Source organism: Ruditapes philippinarum, unplaced genomic scaffold (genome assembly GCF_026571515.1).
Source record: "Ruditapes philippinarum isolate M1 unplaced genomic scaffold, ASM2657151v2 ctg329_1_1_1_1, whole genome shotgun sequence".
NCBI lineage: Eukaryota > Metazoa > Mollusca > Bivalvia > Venerida > Veneridae > Ruditapes > Ruditapes philippinarum.
Genome location: NW_026863962.1, coordinates 43,461 through 71,395, shown reverse-complemented (window position 1 = coordinate 71,395; position 27,935 = coordinate 43,461). Strand labels below are relative to the sequence as shown.

Genomic DNA, 27,935 nt, shown 5'->3' with positions numbered 1-27,935 from the left:
TTTTGTGATCGCTTTTTTGTCCGGCGTCCGTCCGTCCGTAAACTTTAACTTTAAACAACATCTCCTCATAAACCATTAAGCCAATTTCATCCAAACTTCACAGGAATGTTCCTTTCGTAGTCAACTTTAAAAATTGTTCAAAGAATTTAATTCCAAGCAGAATTCTGGTTGCCATGGCAACCGAAAGAAAAAACTTAAAATATCTTCTTTTAGAAATCGTAAGAGCTAGAGCTTAAATATTTGGCATGAAACATCATCTAGTCAGTGTCTCGTCACTGTCTACTAAGTTTGTTCAAATAAATGCCCTGGGGTCAAAATTGGCCACGCCTGGGGGGGGGGGGGCTCATTGATTTTCCTTATTTGTATATAGTAAAAACTTAAAAAATCTCCTTTTAAAAAAACCCAAATAGCTAGAGCTTAGCTATTAAGCATGAAACATCTTCTAATCTTCTAGTGGTTGTCTACCAAGTTTGTTCAAATAAAAGTCCTGGGGTCAAAATTGGCCCCACCCCAGGGGGTCATTGTTTTTCCCTTTATGTATATAGTAAAAACTTAAAAAATCTTTTTAGAGCTAGAGTTTAGATATTTATTATGAAACATCTTCAAATGGGTGTCAACCGAGTTTGTTCAAATAAAAGCCTCTGGGTTAAAATTGGCCGTGCCCCGGGGGCCTATATACAGGTGAGCGATTTCAGGGCCATCATGGCCCTCTTATTTGAATAGCTATAGATTTAACCACAAACATTGACATATGCTCTTTTGTTAACAAATAGGTGGTGGTGAAATGGTTACTGATAATAACAATTAGATAGGTCAGGGATCCATGCATTATGGCAATGTTAACAAAAAATAATTCTGTTCCTACACTACTATTTAGTGTTGTATTAATGCTGTGGCATAGCAGTTGTCACAAATGCAATCTTGTTTGGTCACACAATTTAAGGTCTAATGTAATACATGTATAACAAATTTGCTGTCATTGAGGAGGCCTACATGATTCATAAAATTTTATGCATTTATTATTTGGTAAGATTTGTGATAAAATTTCATAAAATTGCTGCACACAACCTTTAACAGCATTGCTGCCACAATGACTTAGTCACTAGTCATGAGCAGTAGATAACCCCTATTGATATGTTGGTCATTAGGTCAAAAGTCAGTCACAATAACCTGACCACATGACTAATTAGCTGCCGATAGGGGGCATACATGTTTTACAAACATATCTTGTTGTATTAATGTATTATATGTTAAGTTTCAATATATTATAGGCGACAGAAGATATTGAATGCCCAGATAAAGGAGCAGGCAAGAAAGAATAATCGCAAGAAGTTTAACAAGACTGCTGCAGCTGTTCTTTTAACATCAGCCAGTAAGTTTATGTATATTTTTGGTTCAACTGAGCACAAATCCATGCATATTGCGTTATGTTTTTAATGGCGTCTAACTTTTTGCCCCGGGGCATATAGTAATTAAACCTTCCGTCTGTCCGTACAAGGTTGGATTTTTCTTAAGTACTACCTATGCCAATGGCTTACTTTACACACTTATCAACACAAGTTGACCATGATTTGGACAATTTACATAGCTATGGCTTCTATTCTACCAAGTTGTTGCCTTTTTCAGCACTGAGAAAATGAATTGTTGGTAAACCTAAAACGGCAAGTTGGATACAGGGATCATTCTGGCCTGTAGTTATCATGAGAGAATTTCTCTCCTTTGGCCAAATTTAGTGAGAGCATTCAGATTTTCTTGAGAGGTCTAAAATGCTCAAGTTCAAGAATTGCTTAGTAACATTCAATAACAATGAAATTTTATAACTAAATACACATCAGTTAACCAATTACCTCATAATATACCCGTTTTGATGCATTCCCCCCCCCCCCCCCCCTTTTTTGAGGCCTCGAATAATGAAAAAAATGCCCTATTTTGGCCCCAAAACACTTATTTTCGAGAGTTTTGATCACTTTTTCGGCACCGCCTCCATCAAAAAGATACACCAGGGGGGTTCATGGGGGGGAGGTTGGTGCATCCCCCCTATGCCTTTTGAAGGAGGCAGCAGCCCCCCTCATTGCCAAGAAAATTTTGGACTTGTTAGAGGCTAAAAATGGCCTAAAAAGATTCAAATTTAAGGTTTGACTCTATTTTAAAACAATTTTTTGGTTTTCCCTTGTTGCATGGTAAAGGAAATTTAGATTGAGGCGGGTTCAGGTATGATCGGCCTTTGTCCGTTTGGAAAAAATTATTAAATTTTTGTATTGACCAAAAATTCAAGGGAAAAAAGGGTGTTGGGGTAATGGGCACCGGCCGTTACCCCCAAATGAAAAAAGCTTTTTAAACTTGGTAATTTTTGATTTCTTATCAAATTTGTCAAATGTTTGTCTATAAATTTAATTTTCAAAAATGGGATCTCGAAAAAACTAGGTCCAGGAGTAAAAATAGAAACTTGTTAACCAAGGGCTCGTTTTACCCAAAATTTCGGGAAAATGGTTGGGAAAGGGGTTTTTGTTTTTGGTCAATTTTTAATATGGAACCGTCAAAACTGGTAAACAGGGCAAAAATGAAAAATTTTTAAAACCCCAACTAGGGTCACTTTTTTACTCAATTGTCATCAAAATTGGTCAGGAGTTGTCTAAGACTTCTCGATTGGGGTTTATGGGGCAAAGGAGGATCTAGGGCCATCTTGGTCTCTTTTTTATAGTTAAGACAATTTGAACTTGTAAGAAAGCTTTTCATTGAAAACAGGCATTTTTTATAAATGCTAATAGGGGAAAGGGGCAATAGTCAGTATAAAGTTTGTTGTTTTAACTTTAGCATTAAAGCCTCTTTGGGGGGAAAGTCGCAAATGACCCATACTGTTGGGGTGTGGACTAAAACCCAAAAAACAAGTTCACTGCTGCTTTGCCAACATTTTTCTGAAATTTATTTCCCCCCCAAAGAAGTTTTTGGAAGGGTTTTTATAGAATCCTTGGGTCGGTATTTTTTGGTCAGTCGGGCCTGCGGTCCCTTGAATTTTCCTGTCCGGATAAATTTTAGATTCAATCAAATCCATAAAAGGTCAAGGAAAAAATTTTAGAGGAAGTGAGTGCACAAGAGAAGAACCATAACCATCTTTATAATTACAGAGTTATTGGTTTGTTATTTTTCCTTTTTCGGAGCATAACTTTTAAACTACTGGTTTTAATTCAAAAAATTTAAAAAGGGCAACAAAATAGGGGGAAATGAGTACACAAGACCTAACTCTGTTCTAAAAGTAATTACAGAGTTATTGCCCTTTGTTTTTTTTTCATTGCTTTCTTTTGTACGGCCATTACTTGAAGACTAATGTTGGAATTCAGAACATCTTCATGCAATGGTCAAGCACATTGAGAGGTAGCTGCAGTGCACCAGAACATAAGGTCCATCTTCACTAAATACAGAGTTATTATACCCCAAAAAACGAAGTTGGGGGTATATAGGACGTCACCGGTCTGTCCAGACGTCCGTTGCATTTTCCTTGTCCGGAGCATAACTTGAAGGACTAATGATGGAATCAATATAACTACACACAATGGTCAAGCACATTGAGAGGAAGTGCAGTGCAACAAGAACCATAAATCTATCTTTTTACTAATTACAGAGTTTTATTGCCTTTGTTACTTTTCCTTGTCCGGGGATAACTTGAAAAACTACTAGTTGGAATTTCAAAACAACTTCATACAATTGTCAAAACACAATAAGGAGAAGTGCAGTGCAAAAGAACCCTTCATCTAAAGTAATAAAGAGTATTGCCCTTTGTTTTCTTTTCCATTTTTCTTTTTTTCTGGATATAACTTTAAACTAATAGTTGGAATTCAATATAACAAATACAATGGTCAAAACACTTTAAGGGAAATGCAGGTCACAGAACCATAACCTTTTCTTACTAATTTTCAGAGTTATTGCCCTTTGTTTCTTTTCCTTTTCGGGGGGTAATGAAAACTATGTTGGAATTTAAAACAAATTCATACAATTGCAAACACGAAAAGGGGGAAATGCAGGCACAAAAAACCCCTAACCCATCTAAAGTAATTACAGGTTTTTGCCCTTTGTTATTTTTTATTGCTTTTTTTGTCCCACCTTTAACTTAAAATTATTGTTGGGAATTTATTTTAACTTAATACAAGGCAAGCACATTGAAGGGGAAATGCAGTGCAAAGAACCAAATCCCTCTTTACTTTTTAAAAGTTCTGCCCTTTTTTATTTTCCCTTTTCCAGAATGACTTTAAAAAAATGGTTGGAATTTAAAACAACTTCATACAATGGCAAGCACAAAAAAGGGGGTTGCAGTGCACAAGAACAAAAATCCCCTCTTGACTAATTATAAGAGTTATTGACCCTTTTTTCTTTTTTATTGTTTTTTTTTTTCGGAGAAAAATTGAAGATTAAAGTTGGAATTTAAAATAACTTCTCAATGGTTTACACATTGAGAGGAATGCATCCCAAGAACATAATCCCTCTTGATAATTTTAGAGTTTTGCCCCCTTGGGGGATTTTTTCCCTTTTCCAGGCATAATTTAAAAATACTGTTTTTAAATTTAGTCAACTTCAAAACAGTTGTAAAGGACATTAAAAAGGGAAATGCAGTGCACAAAAGCCCTTCTCCATTTTTACAAAATCAGAGTTACTGCCTTTGTACTTTTCTTTCCCGAGCATAATTTTAAAAAGTCTGGTTGGAATTTTAAAAAACTTTACAATGGTAAGCAAAATAAGAGGAAGTGCAGTGCACAAGACCTTAATCCATTTCAAAATTTATAGAGTTATTGCCTTTTTTCCCTTTTTCCTTGTCTTTCTGGGCTTTTTACAGAGTAATTCAATAAAAATTCAAACAATGGGCCCAAAACATTGAAAGGAATGCAAAAATACAAAACCCCAAATATTTTTAATTGCCCCCCCCAAATCTAAATTTCAAATTTTTTTAAAAGGATTTTTTTTACATAACATCCCAAATTTTGAAGCAGTCTTGGTGGGGGTATTAACACATTTATAAAAGTTTTGTTGCCCTTTCTATTTTTTTTTGTCCGGGGCATAATTTTAAAACTACTGGTTAATTCAAAAAACTTCACAAAGTCAAGCCCAAAAAGGGGAAGTGCAGTGCCAGAACCAAACCTTAAGTAATTACAGAGTTATTGCCCCCTTTTTTACTTTTCCCTTTTCCGGGGCTAATTGAAAAATACTGGTGGAATTCAAAATAACTTATACAAAGGTCAAACACATATGGGGGAATCTTTCAAAGAACCCTACTCTATCTAAAATAATTTTCAGAGTTATTGCCCTTTGTTATTTTCCAAATTTCTTTTTTTGTCCCGGACCCTAAAATTGAAAACTTAGGTTTGGGAATTTAATATAATTTTATACAATGATCAAACACATTGATAGATAGTGCAGTGCACGAAAAAAATCCCTCTTCACTAATTATGAGTTATTGGTTTTTTACTTTTCCTTTTCTGGGGCATAACTTGAAATTACTGGGTTGGGAATTTAAAAAACTTTAACAAGGGAAGCCAAAAAAGGGGAAATGCAGTGCACCAGAACCATAACTGTATCTAAAGTAATTACAGAGTTATTGCCCTTTGTTACTTTTCCATTGCTTTTTAGTCCCCTACCGGTTTACCGGAGGGGACTTTAGGTTTACCCTCCGTCCGTCTGTCTGTCTGTCTGTCTGTCTGTCTGTCTGTCAGTCCGTCAGTCCACAAAACTGGATCCCGCGATAACTTGAAAAGTACTGAAAATATTTTTATGAAACTTGATATATGGATAGCTGGCAGTATGGAGATTATGCACGTCTTTTCTTTTCTTCCTATGTTGAAAATTCTGGTTGCTATGGCAACAAATAGGCTTAAAATATGGCAAATTTTACACATATAAACTGGATCCAGTGATAACGCAAAAAGTACTTGTAATATTTTTATGAAACTTGAAAGATGGGTAGATGGCAGTCTGGAGATTATGCAACGGGGCTTTTTCTTTTCTTCCTATGTTGAAATTTTCTGGCTTGCTATGGACCAACAAATAGACTGAAAATATGGCAAATTTTACACATAAACTGGATCCTGTGTTAACGCAAAAAGTAATAGAAATATTTTTATGAAACTTGTTAATAATGGTAGATGGCAGTCTGGAGATTATGCACTTCTTTTCTTTCTTCTTCCTATGTTGAAAATTCTGGTTGCTATGGCAACACATAGACTGAAAATATGGCAAATTTTACACATACACTGAATCCAGTGATAACTCAAAAAGTACTGGAAATATTTTTATACGCAAAAAGTAATAGAAATATTTTTATGAAACTTGTAATATGGGTAGATGGCAGTCTGGAGATTATGCACTTCTTTTTCTTTTCTTCCTATGTTGAAAATTCTGGTTGCTATGGCAACACATAGACTGAAAATATGGCAAATTTTACACATACACTGAATCCAGTGATAACTCAAAAAGTACTGGAAATATTTTTATGAAACTTGACATATGGGTAGATGGCAGTCTTGAGATTATGCATGTCTTATCTGTTCTCCCTATTTTGAAAAAAATATTGGTTGCTTTGGCAAAAAATAGGCTTAAAACATGGCAAATATAACAATATTTGTGATTAGTCAAAAAGAGCTGAATTTTTTTTTATGAAATTGCATCTTTAATTCAAGAGTTATCTCCTTTTTAAGAATTTTGCTTTTAAAAATGTTATATTTTGGTAACAGGGATGTTTCAAATATTAACTTTAGAGTGTCCTTCAGTCCGTCTGTCTGTCTGTTCATAAAAACTGTTTCCTGTGATCACTTTTAAAGAACTTTTCCAACAAATATACTTAAAATATAGAAAAATTGAAACATAAGTGAATGGCTAATGGCCCTTCAGAACCGGTAGGGGACTTATGGATTGCTTGCAATACTATGATAATTGCTTGTTTTTCCTGAGCATAACTTGACACTTATGGTTGGACATCAATACAACTTCATACAATGATCAAGCACATTGAGAGGAAGTGCAGTGCACAAGAACCATAACTCCATCTTGACTAATTACAGAGTTATTGCCCTTTGTTACTTTTCCATTGCTTTTTTTTGTCCTGAGCATAACTTGAAGACTAATGGTTCGAATTCAATACAACTTCATACATTGATCAAGCACATTGCGAGGAAGTGCAGTGCACAAGAACCATAACTCCATCTTTACTTATTACGGAGTTATTGCCCTTTGTTACTTTTCCATTGTTTTTTTCTTGTCCATAAGAGAAAGTGCAGTGCGCAGAAACCATAACTCTTTCTTGACTCATTTAAGAGTTTTTGCCCTTGTTACTTTTTATTGTCCAGTGCATAACTTGAAAATTAATGGTTGGAATTCAAAGAAACTTTATGCAATGGTCAAGGGCAGTGAGATGAAGTGCAGTGCACAAGAACCATAACTCGATTTGGACTAATTACAGATATTGTTCTTTGTTACTTTTTTTGTCCAGTGCATAACTTGAAAACTAGTAGTTGGCATTCAATACAACTTCATACAATGGTCAAGCACAGTGAGAGGAAGTGCATTGTACAATAACCATAACTCCATCTTCAGTTATTGCCCTTTGTTCCTTTTCCTTGTCCAGTGCATAATTAAAAACAAATGTTTAGAATTCAATGCAACTTCATACAATGGTCGAGCGCAGTGAGAGGAAGTGCAGTGCTCAAAAAGCGTAACTCTGTCTGGACTTATTACAGAGTAATTCAATAAAACTTCATCAATGGTCAACCACATTGAAAGGAAATGCAACATACAAGAACCACAACTATCTTTAATTGCCCACAACCATAACTCTATTTCAATTCTTTAGCAAGGTATTCTGTTACGAGTAACTTCCTCATTTCTGAAGCAGTCTTGCGGGGGTATTAATCACATTTAGTGATAGTTATAGCCAATTTACTACAGTTATAACACTGGAAACAGCATTGGTGGAACTATACAAAAACAAATTGGTTTATAATCTCACAACCTTCACCTTTCTGACATTCTGAGACCCAAACAAATTCAGCGCCTTCTGTGCTTTGATTGTATTCACACGTTTAGTTTAATATTTTTATGTATTTAAGAATTACGCAGCAAGTACGATGGAAAATCTCCAAATAAAAAGTCCAAGAAAGTTACTGCAGAAACCAGAATGCGTAGGAAGGAACTTAAGAGACGAAGAGCTGCACAATTCGCAATTGGTATTACATTTATTTTTGCAAAAAACAATATAATTATTTTGAATAATAATTTAAGCTGTACTTTTTCAAAGAAAAAAAAACTTTTGCTACAATAATGTTGTTGTTCAGGTTGCTTTTGCCGATACTGTGAAAAAGTCAAGTGTTGCCCTTTTCCAGCGGTGGCTCTTGTTTAAAGATAAATGTTTTCTGTATTTTTGTTGTGGGCGACATAGTGACAGGTCAGTTGATTTTACTTTTTGCCAGTGCTAAATGCAGAAAATGAAACCCAATCTTACTGTCTCACCAGAATTGGTAGCTTAATTGTAAAAGTTTAAAATTGCTTATTATTTTGGTAAGCAGCTTTGAAGAAGTCTATGATGAATCAGGACACAGATATGGATAGTTTGAGTACACTAAGCCAGACACCAACACATTCTCCACAAATGAAAGATGGAATGCTGTCACTAAGTGCATCATCTGGCATGCTAAAAGATCAAAAGGAATACAGAAAGAAGAGGTTTGAGAATGCATATGATATTAATAACATTGTGATTCCATACAGTATGGCTGCCTCTACAAGAGTGGAAAAACTCCAGTATAAAGAAATTCAGACTCCAAAGTAAGTTTTGCTTAATTAATAGGGTGATTTGATTTTGCATTACCTATTACACATTTACAATTTCTTTAACTCTGAACAGAGAATTCTTTTTAAATGCTGAAAAAATGTTGGTTTGTAATGGTTTGCACTTGGTTATGTGTCATAACGTCATCTATGTGCAATTTTAGGGTATAGATATTATGTATTATGGTTTTTGTATTACTTTGCATTATGAGGTTATACTGTTCAAACTAATCTTTGGATAAAACACAATTTTGCGTGATTTTGGGATGATAATGTTCTGGGAAATATTGTACTAAGAAACTTCTATTAGTATTTTATCTTTCAACAGGGGATATGATATCTATTCATATCATTTGCTACTTAAGCATAAATTATGTCTCCCAAAACTTTTGGGAGACACTGTTTTTGCCTCCGGCAACTGTCGCACTACCGAATAAGGATAGGGGGCTATCTAACTGTCAACAGAACAAAAGATAAGAATAGAGTTCATTCCATAACAATAGAGTAAGGGGCCATTTGCCCTCTATTAACTCATTACGCGATATACATGCCTTTTAACGCCTTTTGCACACACACACACACCCCCTTTTTTTTGGTCTCAAATGGTGAAAAAATGCCTTATTTAGGCCCCCAACACTTGTTTTTTTTTGAGAAATGTTGTTAAAAAAAGTGACCAGTTTTTCGGCGTGGCCCCCCAACCAAAAGATACATCAGGGGGTTGTCAGGAGGGGGATGTGCCCCCTTGTGTTTTGGGGGTTTGAAGGGGGATGGCAGTCCCCCTCATCGCCAACAAAATTTTGGACTTGTGAGAGGCTAAAAATGACCCCAGAAGAAACATAATAAATTTCTTCAATAAAATTTTTTTGGGACTATTAAACCATAATTCCCCTAAATTTAATTTAAAAAAACCAAAAATGTTGGCATTTAATTCTTCTGGGAAGAAAATTTTGCCCGAAATTTTTTGCATCGCATTTTTCCGTGTTTTTGTTTATAGTTTCATAGCAATTTGAACTTGTAACGGGAGACTTTTCAATGAAAACAGCCATTTTTCACAAAATGCTCATGAAGTAATGGGTTAAACAATAAAAAATAACAAAAGAAATGGCCCCTTATTCCATTTCTGCTGGACGTCCTTCTGTCCGTCTGCATTAAGCTTGTCCACCCTTCACAGGTCAAACTCCTGGTGGGATTTCAACCAAACTTTACAGGAGTGATCAGTACCGTTCCTAGTTGTGCACCTCACCGGCTTGTTCCGCTTCGCTGCACAAAATGGCCGCCAGAGCTAAAAATAGAAAAATCTTGTCTGGCCTTCACAGGTCAAACTACTGATGGAATTTCAACCAAACTTTACAGGAGTGATCAGTACCGTCCCTAGTTGTGCACCTCACCGGCTTGTTCCGCTTCGCTGCACAAAATGGCCGCCAGAGCTAAAAATAGAAAAATCTTGTCTGGCCTTCACAGGTCAAACTACTGATGGAATTTCAACCAAACTTTACAGGAGTGATCAGTACCATCCCTAGTTGTGCACATTACCGGCTTGTTCTGCTTTGCTGCACAAAATGGCTGCCAGAGCTAAAAATAGAAAAATCTTGTCTGGCCTTGACAGGTCAAACCACTGGTGGAATTTCAGCCAAACTTTACAGGAGTGATAAGTACCATCCCTAGTTGTGCACATCACCAGCATGTTCCGCTTCCCTGCACAAAACGGCCGCCAGACCTAAAAAATAGAAAGAAAATTCCGCCCTTCACAGGTCAAACTACTGGTGGGATATCAACCAAACTTTACAGGAGTGATCAGAACCATCCCTAGTTGTGCACATCACCAGCAGGTCCCGCATGCTGCACAAAATGGCCGCCAGACCTAAAACTAGAAAATCTTGTCCGGTCTTCACAGGTTAAACTACTGGTGGGATTTCAACCAAACTTTACAGGAATGATCAGTACTATCCATAGTTGTGCACATTTGGTACGTTCTGCTTGGCTGCACAAAATGGCCGCCAGACCTAAAAATTTATAAATTTTGTCCGGCCTTCACAGGTCAAACTACTGGTGGGATTTCAACCAACTTTACAGGAGTGATCAGAACCATCCCTAGTTGTGCACATCACCAGCAGGTTCCGCATGCTGCACAAAATGGCTGCCAGACCTAAAAATAGAAAATCTTGTCTGGCCTTGACAGGTCAAACCACTGGTGGGATTTCAACCAAACTTTACAGGAGTGATAAGTACCATCCCTAGTTGTGCACATCCCGGGCTAGTTGTGCACATCCCGGGCACGTTCTGCTTCGCTGCACAAAATGGCCGACAGAGCTTAAAATAGAGAAAAAAATTCCTACCTTCACAGGTCAAACAACTCGTGAGATTTCAACCAAACTTTACAAGAGTGATCAGAACCATCCAACGCTATGCACGTCATGGGCACATTTTGTTTGGCTGCACAAAATGACAGATAAAAAAGATAGAAAAAAATAGAAAATCTTGTCCGGCCTTCACAGGTCAAACTTATGGTGGGATTTCAACCAAACTTAACAGGGGTGATCAGTACCATCCCTAGCTGTTCACAATACCGGGACGTTCCCCTTTGCTGTACAAAATGGCCGTCAGAGCTATAAATAGAAAAGTCTTTTCCGGCTTTCACAGGTCAAGCTTCTGGTGGGATGTCAATGAAACTTCACATGAGTGACCATCCATAGTTTTGGGAGACATATGTTTTTGTGACAAAAACCCTTCTAGTTTTGAATGGGATAAATATTTATAAGGATTTTTTTATTTCAGATGGAGAGAGCTTGATCAGACAGAGCAACATGTTGATCTGCAGGAAGAAGAAGAGGTAATAATTATACCCCCGAAACAAAGTTTGGGGGGTATATCGAAGTCACCTGGTGGTCGGTTGGTCAGTCGGTCCAGCGGTCTGTTGCATTTTCATTGTCTGGAGCATAACTTGAAGACTAATGGTTGGAATTCAATACAACTTAATACAATGGTCAAGCACATTGAGAGGAAGTGCAGTGCACAAGAACCATAACTCCCTCTTGACTAATTACAAAGTCATTGCCCTTTGTTACTTTCCCTTGTCCGGAGCATAACATGAAAACTACCGGTTGGAATTCAAAACAACATCATACAATGGTTAAGCACAATAAGGGTAAGTGCAGTGCACAAGAACCATAACTCTATCTGTAGTAATTACAGAGTTATTGCCCTTTGTTACTTTTCCATTGCTTTCTTTTGTCCGGAGCATAACTCGAAGACTAATGGTTGGAATTCAATACAAGTTCATACAATAAACAAGCACGTTGTTGAGAGGAAGTGCAGTACACACGAACCATAACTTCATCTTGACTACTTACAGAGTTATCACCCTTTTTAGCTCACCAGAGCCGAAGGCTCAGGGTGAGCTATTAGTATCAAAGGGGGATACTCCGGCGTCCGTTGTCATGCGTCAACAATCGTCTTCTTCTCTGAAACCACTGGGCAGATTTACTTCAAATTTGGTCTGTAGCATCCTTGTGACAGTCACACTTGAATTTGCTCATGTCATTTCAATTGGCCCCTTTTAGGGGTCAACAAAGCTAAAAATAGAAAAAAACCTTTAAACATCTACTACAGAACTAAGTGATGGATTATCACCAAGCTTTGTATGTAGCATTCTTTAGTCTTTTATCAAATTTGCTCATATTAATTTGAAAAGTTTATGGGCCGAAAGGGCCCTCTGGAAATTTGTTCTAGATTGAACACTGGAAATAAATGATGCTCGACGGTGTGGGATTTCTCAATTTGTTCTGTTTCGGTTATAACGAGGAATCATCCGACGATCTCGTTGTATCCGGAGTGCACTGTACCTTTAAACGTCTATTTCTACAGAACTAATTGTTGGATGATCACCAAACTTTGTCTGTAGCATTCTTAGGTACGCTTTTATCAAGTTTGCTCATATTAATTTGATTGGCCCCTTTGAGGGGCCACTAAAGCCAAAAATAGAAAAACCTTTGAACATTTCCTACTGAAATAATTGGTAGATGATCACATTATAAGGTAGTCTTTTATCAAGTTTGCTCATATTAATTTGATTGGTGCAGTCTAAGCTAAAGCTTAAATGCCCCAGGTCATGTCATTTTTATATGCCCGAAAGGGCATATTATGTTATACCCCCTGGCGTCCGTCTGTCTGTCTGTCCGTCCGTCCGTCCGTACGTCCGTCCGTCCGTCCGTTAGCAATTTGGTTTCCGGAGCATAACTTAAGTTCCATTTGGCCCACAATGTTAAAACTTCATAGGATGATTGTCCATATTGGGTAGAAGACCCCTATTGATTTTGGGGTCAAAAGGTCAAAGGTCAAGGTCACTATGACCTTAAAACTGAAAACAGTTTCCGGAGCATAACTTAAGTTCCATTCGACCCACAATGTTCAAACTTCATAGGATGATTGTCCATATTGGGAAGAAGACCCCTATTAGATTTTGGGTCACAAGGTCAAAGGTCAAGGTCACTATGACCTTGATACTGAAAACAGTTTCCGGAGAATAACTTAAGTTCCAATTGGCCACAATGTTCAAACTTCATAGGATGATTGTCCATATTGGGTAGAAGACCCCTATTGATTTTGGGGTCAAAAGGTCAAAGGTCAAGGTCACTATTACCTTAAAACTGAAAACGGTTTCCGGAGCATAACTTAAGTTTCATTCGACCCACAATGTTCAAACTTCATAGGATGATTGTCCATATTGGGAAGAAGACCCCTATTGATTTTGAGGTCAAAGGTCAAGGTCACTATGACCTTGATACTGAAAACAGTTTCCGGAGCATAACTTAAGTTCCAATTGGCCCACAATGTTCAAACTTCATAGGATGATTGTCCATATTGGGTAGAAAACCCCTATTGATTTTGGGGTCAAAAGGTCAAAGGTCAAGGTCACTATTACCTTATAACTGAAAAAACAAGTTTCCAGAGCATAACTTAAGTTCCATTCGACCACAATGTTCAAACTTCATAGGATGATTGTCCATATTGGGAAGAAGACCCCTATTGATTTTGGGGTCACAAGGTCAAAGGTCAAGGTCACTATGACCTTGATACTGAAAAACAGTTTCCGGAGCATAACTTAAGTTCAATTGGCCCACAATGTTCAAACTACATAGGATGATTGTTCATATTGGGTAGAAGACCCCTATTGATTTTGGGGTCAAAAGGTCAAGGTCACTATTACCTTATAACTGAAAACAGTTTCCAGAGCATAACTTAAGTTCCATTCGACCCACAATGTTCAAACTTCATAGGATGATTGTCCATATTGGGTAGAAGACCCCTATTGATTTTGGGGTCACAAGGTCAAAGGTGAAGGTCACTATTACATTGATACTGAAAAATATGTTTCCACGCATAACTTAAGTTCCATATGACCCACAATGTTCAAACTTCATAGGATGATTGTCCATATTGGGTAGAAGACCCCTGTTGATTTTGGGGTCAAAAGGTCAAAGGTGAAGGTCACTATTACCTTGATACTGAAAACAGTTGCCGGAGCATATGTTAAGTTCCATTTGGCCCACAATGTTCAAACTTCATAGGATGATTGTCCATATTGGGTAGAAGACCCCTATTGATTTTGGGGTCAAAAGGTCAACGGTTAAGGTCATCCTTACTAAAAAAAAAATACTTTCGGGCATATAATGCTCCACCTAGCGGTGCTCTTGTTAGCTCACCTGTCACAAAGTGACAGGGTGAGCTTTTGTGATCGCTTTTCGTCCGGCGTCCGGCCGGCCTCCGTCCGTCCGTAAACTTTTGCTTTAAATGACATCTCCTCATAAACCACTGAGCCAATTTCATCCAAACTTCACAGGAATGTTCCTTTGGTGGTCACCTTTAAAAATTGTTCAAAGAATTTAATTCCATGCAGAACTCTGGTTGCCATGGCAACCAAAAGAAAAAACTTTAAATATCTTCTTTTAAAAAACCATAAGAGCTAGAGCTTAGATATTTGGCATGAAACATCTTCTAGTGAGTGTCTACCAAGTTTGTTCAAATAAAAGCCCTGGGGTCAAAATTGGCCCCGCCCGGGGGGGTCATTGATTTTCCCTATATGCATATAGTAAAAACTTAAAAAATCTTCTTTTAAAGAACCCAAAGAGCTAGAGCTAAGATATTTAGCATGAAACATGTTCTAATGATGGTGTCTACCAAGTTTGTTCAAATAAAAGCCCTGGGGTCAAAATTGGCCCCGCCCCTGGGGGTCATTGATTTTCCCTATATGCATATAGTAAAAACTTAAAAAATCCTCTTTCAAAGAACCCAAAAAGAGCTAGAGCTTAGATATTTGGCATGAAACATCTTCTAGTGAATGTCTACCAAGTTTGTTCAAATAAAAGCCCTGGGGTCAAAATTGGCCCTCCCCAGGGGGTCATTGATTTTCCCTATATGCATATAGTAAAAACTTAAAAATCTTCTTTTAAAGAACCCAAAGAGCTAGAGCTAAGATATAAAGCATGAAACATCTTCTAGTGAGTGTCTACCAAGTTTGTTCAAATTAAAGCCCTGGGGTCAAAATTTGCCCCGCCCCGGGGGTCATTGATTTTCCCTATATGCGTAAAGTAAAAACTTAAAAAATCTTCTTTTAAAGAACCATAAGAGCTAGAGCTTAGATATTTGACATGAAACATCTTCTAGTGAATGTCTACCAAGTTTGTTCAAATAAAAGCCCTGGGGTCAAAATTGACCCGGCCCCAGGGGGTCATAGATTTTCCCTATATGCATATAGTAAAAACTTAAAAAATCTTCTTTTAAAGAACCCAAAGAGCTAGAGCTAAGATATTTAGCATGAAACATCTTCTAATGAGTGTCTACCAAGTTTGTTCAAATAAAAGCCCTGGGGTCAAAATTGGCCCCGCCCCAGGGGGTCATTGATTTTCCCTATGTGCATATAGTAAAAACTTAAAAAATCTTCTTTTAAAGAGCTAGAGCTAAGATATTTAGCATGAAACATGTTCTAATGGGTGTCTACCAAGTATGTTCAAATAAAAGCCCTGGGGTCAAAACTGGCCCCGCCCAGGGGGGGGGGGTCATTGATTTTCCTTATATGTGTATAGCAAAAACTTAAAAATCTTCTTTGGAAAAACCCAAATAGCTAGAGTTTAGATATTAAGCATGAAACATCTTTAAGTAAATATTTACAAAGTTTGTTAAAATAAACGCCCGTGGGTCAAAACTGGCCCTGCCCCAGGGGTGTCATTGTTTTTAACTATATGTGTATAGTAAAAACTTTAAAAATCTTCTTTTAAAAAAGCCAATGAGCTAGAACTTAGATGTTTAGCATGAAACATCTTCTTATGGGTGTCTACCAAGTCTGTTCAAATAAACAAATAAAAGCCCTTGGGTAAAAATTGGCCCGGGGGTGGGGGGCCTATATACAGGTGAGCGACCTCAGGGCCATCATGGCCCTCTTGTTTCAAATTATTGCTTAAACATATTCTATGCTCAAATTAAAATATCAGAAAATATTAACAATGGATAATTTCCAACTTTGAAAACTTCATACAATGGTCAAGCACATTTAGAGGAAGTGCAGTGTACAATAACTTCTTCATCTTCATTATTTGTAGACTTATTGCCTTTTGTTCCTTTTCCTTGTCTGATGCATATCTTAAAAACTAATGTTTAGAATTTAATGCAACTTCATACAATGGTCAAGCGCAATGACTTTTTCTGGACTTTTTACAGAGTTATTCAATAAAACATCATCAATGGTCAACCATAGTGAAAGGAAATGCAACATACAAGAACCACAACTATCTTTAATTGCCCACAACCATAACTCTATTTCATTTCTTTTACAAGGTATTCTGTTACTAGTAACTTCTTCATTTCCGAAGCAGTCTTGTGGGGGTATTAATCACATTTAGTGATAGTTCTACTAACATTAACACTAGAGAAGGGGCACATGGAGTAAAACATAAAATATCTACATCAACTAGATATCTCCTATTAGACTTGCATCAGTAAACATCTCTAAAGATTCTTTTGCTTTTCTCTTTAGAGTGCCTCCTAAGTCTATAGAGCTTGAATCAACCATGTTTGGTAGTTCACTTCATTGTTAATATCTCAGCACAATGTTATCAATGGTTTGTTTTTTAGCTGAACTTTTTTCTTTTCTTTTTTTTCAAAGAAAAAAAATGAGGTATTGTTCTAGTCATGGGGGCGTTGCTGTTGCAAACATTAACCTTGATCATAACTTTAAGTTCTTGGTAATTGTCTTCATACATGGCTACATCTACCCTTGGGACAAGACCTTCATGTACACCAGACCAAACTTGACTTTCATTCAATTCATTAATGACTGACCTTCAAGGTCAAATGTCTAAATTTTGCTGAATTTTTAGCTAGACTTGTGGATTACGGAGTTGATTTATATTTGGCCAGAGCAAGAGCTACCAAACATACATATTGAATAATTAGGATGCAAAAAAACTGCAAATTTAAAAAAAATCCTCTTGTCTGAATGTGTCATTGATTTTCATTGTGTGCATATAGTAAAAAAAATGTCTGAATACGTGAAAGTTAGAGCTTAGATATTTGACATGAAACATTCTGGTGGACCTGTAAATTAAAGCCTTTGGATTAAAATGTTTCCATGCCCATGGGGACACAGTGACTTACTTTCATGTTCTTTGTACAGCCATGAAATTTGGACCATGTGCACTGTTTGAGATGTAAAATTAAATCTAAATAATATCAGCTGACCTAGATTGTGACAAGTGACCTACTTTTTTGTCTTTTGATGTACAGCCATGAAATATGAACCATCTGAACAGTTTAAGATAGAAAATTGAACTTTTGTTATCAGCTGATCTAGAATTTGACCTAGTGGCATACTTTGACTTTTTAGCTCATCTGAGCACAAAGTGCTCAAGGTGAGCTTTTGTGATTATAATTGGTCTGGTGTCCATTGTGTTTCCGTCATCAACTTTTTATACAAACAATGACTGGGCCAAATTAGAAGAAATTTCCCTGGGATGTTCCTAGCATGAAGATCTACTAATTGTTCAAATGGTTCTGCCCATCATCTGGGCCAGGAGGGATAAAAATAGATTTTTAAAATGAAATCTTTTAAAAATTATCTTCTCTGAATTGACAAAGGCTAGAGGTTAGATATTTGTTATGAAACATTGTGTAGTAGACCTCTACCAAGATTGTTCAAATTGTAGTCATTGGGTTAAAATTGGTCCCGCCCGGGGAGTCATTGATTTTCCTTATATGTTGATTTGTAAAATATTTTCTTTTTAAAAAAAACCCAGAGAGCTTAGATATTTAGCATGAAATATCTTCTATTGGGTCTCTACCAAGTTTGTTCAAAATAAAAGTCCTGGGGTAAAAATTGGCCCCTCGCGGGTGGTGGGCTAATTGATTTTCTTTGTATGTGTATTGTAAAAACTTAACAAAACAAAATTCTTTTAAGAAACCCAAAGAGCTACAGCTTAGATATTTAGCATGAAAATTCTGCCAGTAAGTGTCCACCAAGTTTGTTCATATAAAAGCCATGGGGCAAAGATTGGCCCTGCCCCTAGTGTGTCATTGATTTTCCTTATATGTATATTGTAAAAACTTAAAAAATCTTTAAAAAAATTACCCAGAGCTAGAACTTGAGATATTAAGCAATAAATATCCTCTAGTGGGTGTGTACCAAGTTTGTTCTAATCGAAATTAGCCACACCCAAGGTATTCATTGACTTTCCTTATAATTATGTATACTGGCATGCGAGCAGTTCCCGTACAGAAGCAGTACCCGTATTTTTCATTTAAACGCTTGATTTTTACTTGCATTCTTCAAAAATTTATTTCAAATCAAGTAGATACATAAACGAGACAAAATCTAAGTGTCAGTTCGGCAGTACGTATAAAAAGTCTCATTTTAAATCACTTTCACCTGTGCGTCGTCAAAACGTGACCTTGTTTTCTCTGGGGGATTCCGTCCTTGCGCGCATGCGCTAAAATACTTACACGTGAGTCTGGTTAAAGGGTTTTCCACTAATACCACCTGTTCACAGATAAGTAGGCAATGTGACGAAAACTTGTTTAATTATCAGAATTTTGACCAATATAACTATATAAAATAATTTTATGGCTTTAATGCGTAAAATACCATGCATACAAGCATGCTATTGCATGTGAATGCGTTGGGGTAACGGTACCGGGTAATAGATACCTGCGTTTAGTCTACGCTCTATTTCCTGAATTACATCTATTTATCTCTTAGATAATGGTCTGTTCAACAATTGTAAATGAAAAATAGGTCTGATATAATAAAATTGTATAATTATAATGGGTTCGATTTTATGTACGGGAACTACTTCTCTTCATACAAAATAATCGATAATTTCGGTACCCCATATGAGGCCTCATAAGTAAGGGTTATTCTATGTTTAGAACATGATGGAATTTCCATGATTTGTGTGACGAGCCGAATATTGATGTGTAAAATTAAAACTTTGGTGAGTGAGCGTAATAAAAAATAATGTTTAAGTAACTATGATTTTTGTACGGGAACTGCTCGCATGCCAGTATAGTTAAAACTTTAAAAAAAATCGTCTTCTCTGAATTGACAAAAGCTAGCAGTGATTTTTTTTACTTTTTTTGCAACAACCCATACCCCTGAAATTGTGAATTTTTTGCGCGATAATCTTTCAAATTGTGAAAAAATAAACAAGAATAAATCATCACCTGTAGTCACTTTATTCATACATTTTAATAATTATATTCATAGTTTCAGGTTTCTTCTTTTTATTCCCTCAAATATATCAATCAAATTCTCAAGATTGTCATTTGTCAGTTCATTATTTTGTTTGATACTGAAAAGCAATCCTGCAAATTGTGAATTATTTACACATTTTTGTGAATTTTTGTGTCGCCTCTACGGAGTTTTTTTGTCAGAGTTATGGCCCTTTAATAATTTTTATTTTTAAAGTTTGTCCGGACTACTTATCTTATACCACTAATGCAATTTAAATGAAACTTTACAAGATTGATCTGTAGCTCAAGTCCTTGCGCATATTGCACGGGTTTTCTGGTTGAATGATTTTTGGCCAAGTTATGGCCCTTTGATAAAAAGGTGTTTTTTAGCTCACCTGAGCTTGCTCGGGGTGAGCTATTAGGATCGGTGAATGTCCGTCTTCCGTCGTCCGTCGTACGTCCACAATTGCTTGTGAACACACTAGTGGTCACACTTATGACTCAATCATCATCAAACTTTGTCAGGATGCTTGTTTAGTCAATTGCTCGAATGAGTTCGAAACTGGTCATTTCGGATGGAAAACTAGGTCAAAGGAGCTAAAAATAGAAAAACCTTGTGAACACTCTAGTGGTCACATTTTTGACCCAATCATCATCAACCTTTGTCAGAATGCTTGTTTAGATTATTGCTTGGATGAGTTCGAACATGGGTCATCTCCGATGAAAATCTAGGTCACAGGAGCTATAAATAGAGAAACCTTGTGAACACTCTAGTGGTCACATTTTTGACCCAATCATCATCAAACTTGGTCAGAATGCTTGTCTAGTCAATTGCTTGGATGAGTTCGAACATGGGTCATCTCTGATGAAAAACTAGGTCACAGGAGCTAAAAATAGAAAAACCTTGTGAACACTCTAGTGGTCACATTTTTGACCCAATCATCATCAAACTTTGTCAGGATGCTTGTTTAGATAATTGCGCAGATGAGTTCGAATATGGGTCATCTCTGATCAAAACTAGGTCACAGGAGTTATAAATAGAAAAACCTTGTGAACACTCTAGTGGTCACATTTTTTACCCAATCATCATCAAACTTGGTCAGGATGCTTGTCTAGTCAATTGCTCAGATGAGTTTGAATATGGGTCATCTCTGATGAAAAACTAGGTCACAGGAGCTAAAAATAGAAAATCCTTTTGAACACTCTAGTGGTCACATTTTTGACCTAATCATGATCAAACTTTGTCAGGATGCTTGTTTAGATAATTGCTGTGATGAGTTTGCACATGGTTTATCTCCGATGAAAATCTAGTTCACAGGAGCTATAAATAGAATAACCTTGTGAACACTCTAGTGGTCACATTTTTGACCCAATCATCATCAAACTTGGTCAGAATGCTTGTCTAGTCAATTGCTTGGATGAGTTCGAACATGGGTCATCTCTGATGAAAAACTAGGTCACAGGAGCTTAAAATAGAAAAACCTTGTGAACACTAGTGGTCACATTTTTGACCCAATCATCATCAAACTTAGAGTGGATGCTTGTCTAGTCAATTGCTCAGATGAGTTTGAATATGGGTCATCTCTGATGAAAAACTAGGTCACAGGAGCTAAAAATAGAAAAACCTTTTGAACACTCTAGTGGTCACATTTTTTACCTAATCATGATCAAACTTTGTCAGGATGCTTGTTTAGATAATTGCTGTGATGAGTTTGCACATGGTTTATCTCCGATGAAAAACTAGGTCACAGGAGCTATAAATAGAAAAACCTTGTGAACACTCTAGTGGTCACATTTTTGACCCAATTATTAAGAAACCTTGTCAGGATGCTTGTTTAGTCAATTGTTTGGATGAGTTCGAACATGGGTCATCTCGGGTGGAAAACTAGGTCACAGGAGCTAAAAATAGAATAATTGTCATGATTTCAAGTGTAACACATGTAATTTAGGTTAATATTTGCAAGGTCAAGGTCACTAGAGATGATAAAATATCCAGATATTTTCCAGAAATTGCCCAGAGCATATCTCTTATATGCATATCTATAATGTCCACATCTCTACCAAAGCTGGGCATATTTTGCGACAATGTTGCCCCAAAAGAATTTCGGTGTATATTGTTATGCACCTGGTTGTCTGCCCGTCCGTCCCTCCGTCTGTTAGCAGGTTTACTTGTCCGGTCTGTATTTTTTGAATTGGTGGAAGGAAATTCAAATTACATAGCAGAAATGTTAACCATAATGAGACTGTGCAGAGCGTAGGTTTGACCTTTCTCAGGTCAAGGTCACACTTAGTCATTTTGTTTCAATATCAAATTTTTTTTACCGCTCTGTATCTTTTGAACCAATGGAAGGAAATTAAAACTTTTTGGCAGGAATATTACTTAAATTGAGACGGTGTGCGCAGAACACAAGTTTGGACTTCCTACAATTAAAATTGGCGCACCCTGGGAATTTATTGATTTATATTGACTTATATAGATGTTTTCTTGTCCGGTCTGTATCTTTTGAACCACTGGAAGTAAATTCAAACTACTGGGCAGAAATATTATCCGTAATGAGAGGATGTGCAGAGCATAGGTTTGACCTTTCTCAGGTCAAGGTCACACTTAGTCATTTTGGTTCAATATCAGCATTTTTTGTCTGCTCTGTATCTTTTGAACCAATAGAAAGAAATTAAATTTTTTTTTGCGGAAATATTACCTATATTGAGACAGTGTGCAGTTAAAATTGCTTTCAGTCAGTATATATATACTCTGTGACAGTTGCATGGAGATAAATAATAATCACCACTCGGTGCTTCATAGAAAGTTTTTTAAGGGTATGACTGGTGACATGTCTTGGGTCGGTACTCAACAGCAGAAAGCTGCGGCATATATAATTGTCACTAAGTATTCATGAGACAAGAGCATAGCTCTTTGGCATGTTTCAATGTAGATCTTAATATTGATAATTGAAATTAAACATGTTTTGGACAAATGTTATAAGTGGGTATCCTGTCTGTTTTTTAACATTCTTTATGATAACTTTGCATTTTATTTACTTAAAACAAATTTGCATTCAGGCGTATATTGCCACGGATATGCAGTGCTCTTGTTAAAGATTTGTTTGAACCTTTTATTTGTTTGCTTTTAGAAAAAATAGAAAAGTCGAGCTTTGCCCTCGCCAGGCGGTGGCTTTTGTTAAGTTAATGACATTATTTCTGCTTTTCATTCATTGCTAACAATATTAATTGAATTTCATTCAGAGCCTTAATAATCAGGTGAGCGATATAGTGAGAGTTATCATGACTCTCTGGTTCTATATTGCTTTTGCTGAGCTCAAATTTGAAAAATAACACTTGACATATCTTAGGTACTGATTATTTGTGAAATAATTTTTTAGGTGGAAGATATGACAGATGAGGCATTCATTGACAGACATGAATCTATGGAAGCTGAAGAGAGAAAAAGATTCCGAAACTTCATTACATACCCTCCTGTACGACGTGGACGACTATCACGAGAAAGTGAAAGTAATACATTAGATACTTTTTCACCTGATTGCAATCTGAATGAGATCCCTTTACAGACAGATGGTGCCAGCTATTTGTCTTTCATTCATGAGGAGCGTCGACGAAGTGGTTCTACTTCTCGTAAATCAACAACATTTGATGATTTAAAAGATTATGAGTATTATGATATGGAACATACAGACCCATGGCCAGCCAGGTTGTTCCCTTTGCCAGAAGATGTGTATGAAGAAATGAAGATTGAACAGAATCAAATTAGCTCTACAAGGAATAGGTACAGGCGACCAAGAACAGTGAAAGTTCAGGATGACCCTAGCATGGAGTTTATAAGTCCAGACTTTGAGCAGTTAGACTCTGTCACATTTGCTGCCTCTCCAGCACCAAGTGGTACTTCAACTTCTACATGTGAAGATGACAATGATCCAGAATGGAATGAGAATAGAGGAGACAGGAGATCATCAATTAGTATGAAACATTCAAAGAGATGAGAATAAGACAAGTTACAAAAAAGGATACTCTGTAAGTTGTAATGTTGTCAAAGTCAAAGACAGAGAACTATTAGTTTAACAGAAGCATTTGTTTTCGAAAAAGAAGATATTTTACTGACTGAGGTGATAAAAGAGGAGATTTTAAATGTAACATTTAAGTGATAGAAAAAGATGAGAAAAGAGTTTTTTTATTAAAATACATTTTCATTGATGAAATATGGTTGGATTATTTGATATCAGTGTTTTGGTGGAGTATTTCCTCAAATATAGTTTTAATAGTAGGAAAAACATTGTTATATGTTTGTTGTTTGGCTCATGTCAGTTTTTGTGATTGCCAGGTGATCGTTGTCGTTATCTACAGTATCTTCTCTATAACTATTTGGTAAATTTTTACTAGAACTCACAGAAATGATTTTTAGCTCATTCTTTTAAAAATGTGCATGCATATTTCTTGTCTGAAAAATGACTTGAATTATTCAGATTTGTTTGGTATGGAAAAGCTGTAAGAATGATGCAAATTTTAGTTATTTCTAAATAAGGATAGTTTAATAAATATTGACTAAACTGAGGATACAGTCGAGACTGCCTTAGCGACCCCCTGATTTCAACGACTCCCTGTCTTATCCGACCTTGTTTCAGTCCTCCCAAGGTATTTTCCTATATAAATGGTCTGAATTATACAACTCCCTGTCATATGTGACAAGCGACCCTAATTGTCTGGTCCCAATGCATTGCTTTGTCTGATTCACACCTTTTAATTTTCCGTTAATCAGATAAATAATACCTGTTTTAACACCCAGAGGGGCAAAATAGTTAAGTCCAATTATAATCCAGTAGTCAGTACTCTTTAAACAAACTCTACACACCTCTGCCTCAATTATACAGTTTACAGGTATCAAGTGACCTAGCATCTACTGCCTACTGCCAAATATGGTAAGCATGATGCAATTGATTTGTGTTAACAAATTGAGGTGTCATGAACATAATAACCTTAGTAAACCGGATTAAGACTTGTTTCAAATTTAAAAAAAATATGGAGTGTCAGAAGATTTTTTTAGACGGCATTTTTTTAAATTTACCTTTCTATGGCTGCATGAATAATACGGAAAAAATGTTGATACCAGACCACAAAAACCATTGGATATGGATATGTTTTTTAAAGTATGATATTTATTTTAAGGATTTGAATGCATCACATTCAAGTTAATTTGTACCATAATGATTCAATATAAATCTAATACAAAAAATAAAATTAAATTTTATATGATATACATGCGATTATATTTGCTTTACGTATAAAGTACCTATGTTTATTTGCAATTGGTTAGATATTATTCCTTCTCACAGTAATATATATGTTGAGTCACAATAATATATAGACAGATAGATGGTATTTTAATTTTCTAGTGACTGTATTAAGAGACTCCCTGTCATTTATGACCTTTTTCTGAAGGTCCCTTGGAAAGTCACATTTGACAGTCTCGACTGTATATTTAACACCACTTTCTGATGGTGGCGGACATTTGCCTCTTGTATGTTTTTAAACGGCGAACTTTGACCCCCTTATATTTTAAGAAGTTTGAAGGGTGGACATTTCCCCCACCTCCCAACCTATATATAACGGTGGTTCTACTTCACGTGCCAGTTCGTGCCTGAAATCATGCACGGAAGGGCTCCTGAGGTCTTCCTCCAACAGATAAGCTGCAACATCGCGATATGACCTATACTGTGTCGATGTAAAACCCAAAAACAAAACAAAAAATATATAAAGGTGTTACTACTGTTTTCGTTATGTAAGAGTTCCGCAAAATAGATTTAACATAATAAATTAATTAGAAATATGTTCAGTGGTTTTGAATAAGAGTCTCAATTTTATTATATGCATTAAATCATAATTTTTAGCTCACCTGTCACAAAATGACTTGAGTGTTTTTGATCGCTTTTCGTCCAGTGTCCGTCTGTCGTCCCTCTGTAAAATTTTACTTTAAACGACATCTATTAAACCACTAAGCCAATTTTATTCAAACTTTTCAGGAATGTTCCTTGTGTGGTGACCTTTTGAAATTGTTTAAGAATTCATTGAAGGACTCTGGTTGCCATGGCAATGGAAAGAAAAAAACTTTCAGCTAGAGCTTAGATGTTTAGCATGAAATATCTTCTAGTGGGTCTCTACCAAATTGTTCAAATAAAAGCCCTTGGGTCAAAGTTGGCCCCATCTCAGGGGTCATTGATTTTCCTTATACATGTATGTATATAGTAAAAAAAAAACTCCTTCTTTTAAAAAACCCAAAGAACTAGAATAGATATTTAATATGAAACATATTCTAATGGTTGTCTTCAAATAAAATCCCTAGGTCAAAATTGGCCCCGCCCCATGGAGGTAATTGATTTTCCTTATATGTATATAGGAAAAGAAACAAATGTTCTAAAAAAATAAACTAAAACATGTTCTAATGGGTGTCTACCAAGTTTGTTCAAATAAAAGCCCTTGGGTTAAAATTGGCCCTGCCCTGGGCCGTCATTGATTTTCTTTATATATATATAGTAAAAAATATTTTCTCTGAATTGACCAAGGCTAGAGGTTAGATATTTGTTATGAAACATTGTGTAGTAGACCTTAAATTGTAGTCATTGGTTAAAAGTTGGGCCCGCCTGGGGAGTCATTGATTTTCCATATATGTTTATTGTACAAATAAAAAAAAAACAGAGAGCTAGAGCTTAGATATTTAGCATGAGATATCTTCTATTAAGTCTCTATCAAGTTTGTTCAAATAAAATCCCTGGGGTAAAAATTGGCCCCTCTCCCGGGGGGAGCGGGGTCATTGATTTTCCTTATATGTGTATTGTAAAACTTAAAAAAAAAATCTTTTAAAATCCCAAAGAGCAAGAGCTTAGATATTTAGCATGAAACATTTGCTAGTAAGTGTCTACCAGGTTTGTTCATATAAAAGCCCTGGGGTAAAAATTGGCCCCGCCCCGAGGGTGTCAATGACGTATATAGTAAAAACTTAAAAAAATATTTTTAAAAACCCAAAGAGCTAGAACTAAGATATTAAGCATGAAAAATCCTCAAGTGAGTGTCTACCAAGTTTGTTCGAATGAAAGCCCTTGGGTCAAAATTAGCCACGCCCAAGGGGGTTATTGATTTTCCTTATATGGATATAGTGAAAACTTAAAAATCTTCTTTTAAAAACCCCAAAGAGCTAGAGCTTAAATATTTAGCATGAAACATGGTCTAATGAGTGTACAAAATTTGTTCAAATAAAAGCCCGTGGGTCAAAATTGCCCCCCCCCCCCCCCCCCCCCCTTAGGGTCATTGATTTTCCTTATATTTACACATCTTTTGGAACTGTTGTTTTTTCACCAGTAATGTTTTTAAAAATATGAATTTTGTGATATAAGTTTAGATTTAGATTTTATACCTGCTTTTGTTTATACTTGTTCCTTGTCATGGAGAGTTTTATATTCAGGTGAGCAATTTCAGGGCCATCATGGCCCTCTTGTTATATCTTGCTGTTAACTGACCCACTGACATGTTTTTTTCACAGGAAAATGAAAAATAAAATTTGCCAGAAAATACAATTAACTCTATTTCTGTGGTGATTTAATGAAATATTTATGATGTATCAGGGATCTATATCACCTTTGAAATATATTTCATCTGTATATGTATAATAAATTCCATTTGTGTAAAAATGACAAAGAAAGCAACAACAAAAAAGTTAAATACACGAGTAATCAACACTCCGTCCTGAGTGAAATCTTATGCAAGAAAATTTTAATTCAACAGTGCTTGTAATTTTATCACTTTTTTCAGATGCAGACTAAAAAAGAATATTTGTCAATAATTGACACAATATTTATCTATAAAAAATATATATATATTTCTTCTTTAGCAATAATTCAACATGTGTTATTGTTTTTGGCAGTTTTTTCTCTGATCTATAAAAATTGAGCGAAAGTCAGTTGAGTGTTGGCACGTTGATGATTCGGATTAAACAGCTTGAGATTACGGAGTGTGTGTAACGTCGAATAGCGATTTTCCCTGCTTACACATCGCCTGGACAGAGTCACAAGTGATTGTTATAAAAAGTATTACCTAAAATATGATATAATTTTAGTCGACCCTATATGCAATGTGTGAAATTTTATATCCACTAACTGATTGCTTTATAACTACGAATGCTTTATTGAAACACAATTACGTAATAGTTGAACGAAGCGTAAATTGCATATGAAAAAATAAATATACGAACACCAAACTAAGTAAACAGTAATTGCCCTGGAAACTGGGTGGTATGGTTATGGATAAGTTTTCTAAGAGGGATGTTCTAGCCAGTATAGTATTTCGAATGGTGGTCATTCAGTGGGATTGTAAAAGCAGCCTCAGAATAACGTTGAAAAAACCTTTAGGAG

At 36.1% G+C, this 27,935-nt stretch overlaps 1 protein-coding gene across 2 annotated transcripts in view; it reads left to right on the top strand.

The window, feature by feature from the left end:
• LOC132723963 (KAT8 regulatory NSL complex subunit 1-like) overlaps positions 1 to 26,225 on the top strand; it is a 66,845-nt gene extending 40,620 nt beyond the window's left edge. The window contains exons 4-8 of one of the 2 annotated variants that reach the window (XM_060708769.1): positions 1,272 to 1,372; positions 8,088 to 8,204; positions 8,541 to 8,802; positions 11,581 to 11,635; positions 22,905 to 26,225. In XM_060708769.1, the coding sequence (XP_060564752.1) occupies positions 1,272 to 1,372; positions 8,088 to 8,204; positions 8,541 to 8,802; positions 11,581 to 11,635; positions 22,905 to 23,519 (1,150 nt within the window). In that variant the 3' untranslated portion in view covers positions 23,520 to 26,225. The remainder of the gene's footprint in view (positions 1 to 1,271; positions 1,373 to 8,087; positions 8,205 to 8,540; positions 8,803 to 11,580; positions 11,636 to 22,904) is intronic. The other variant, XM_060708770.1, reaches the window with a different exon arrangement.
• Positions 26,226 to 27,935: the final 1,710 nt, after the last annotated feature.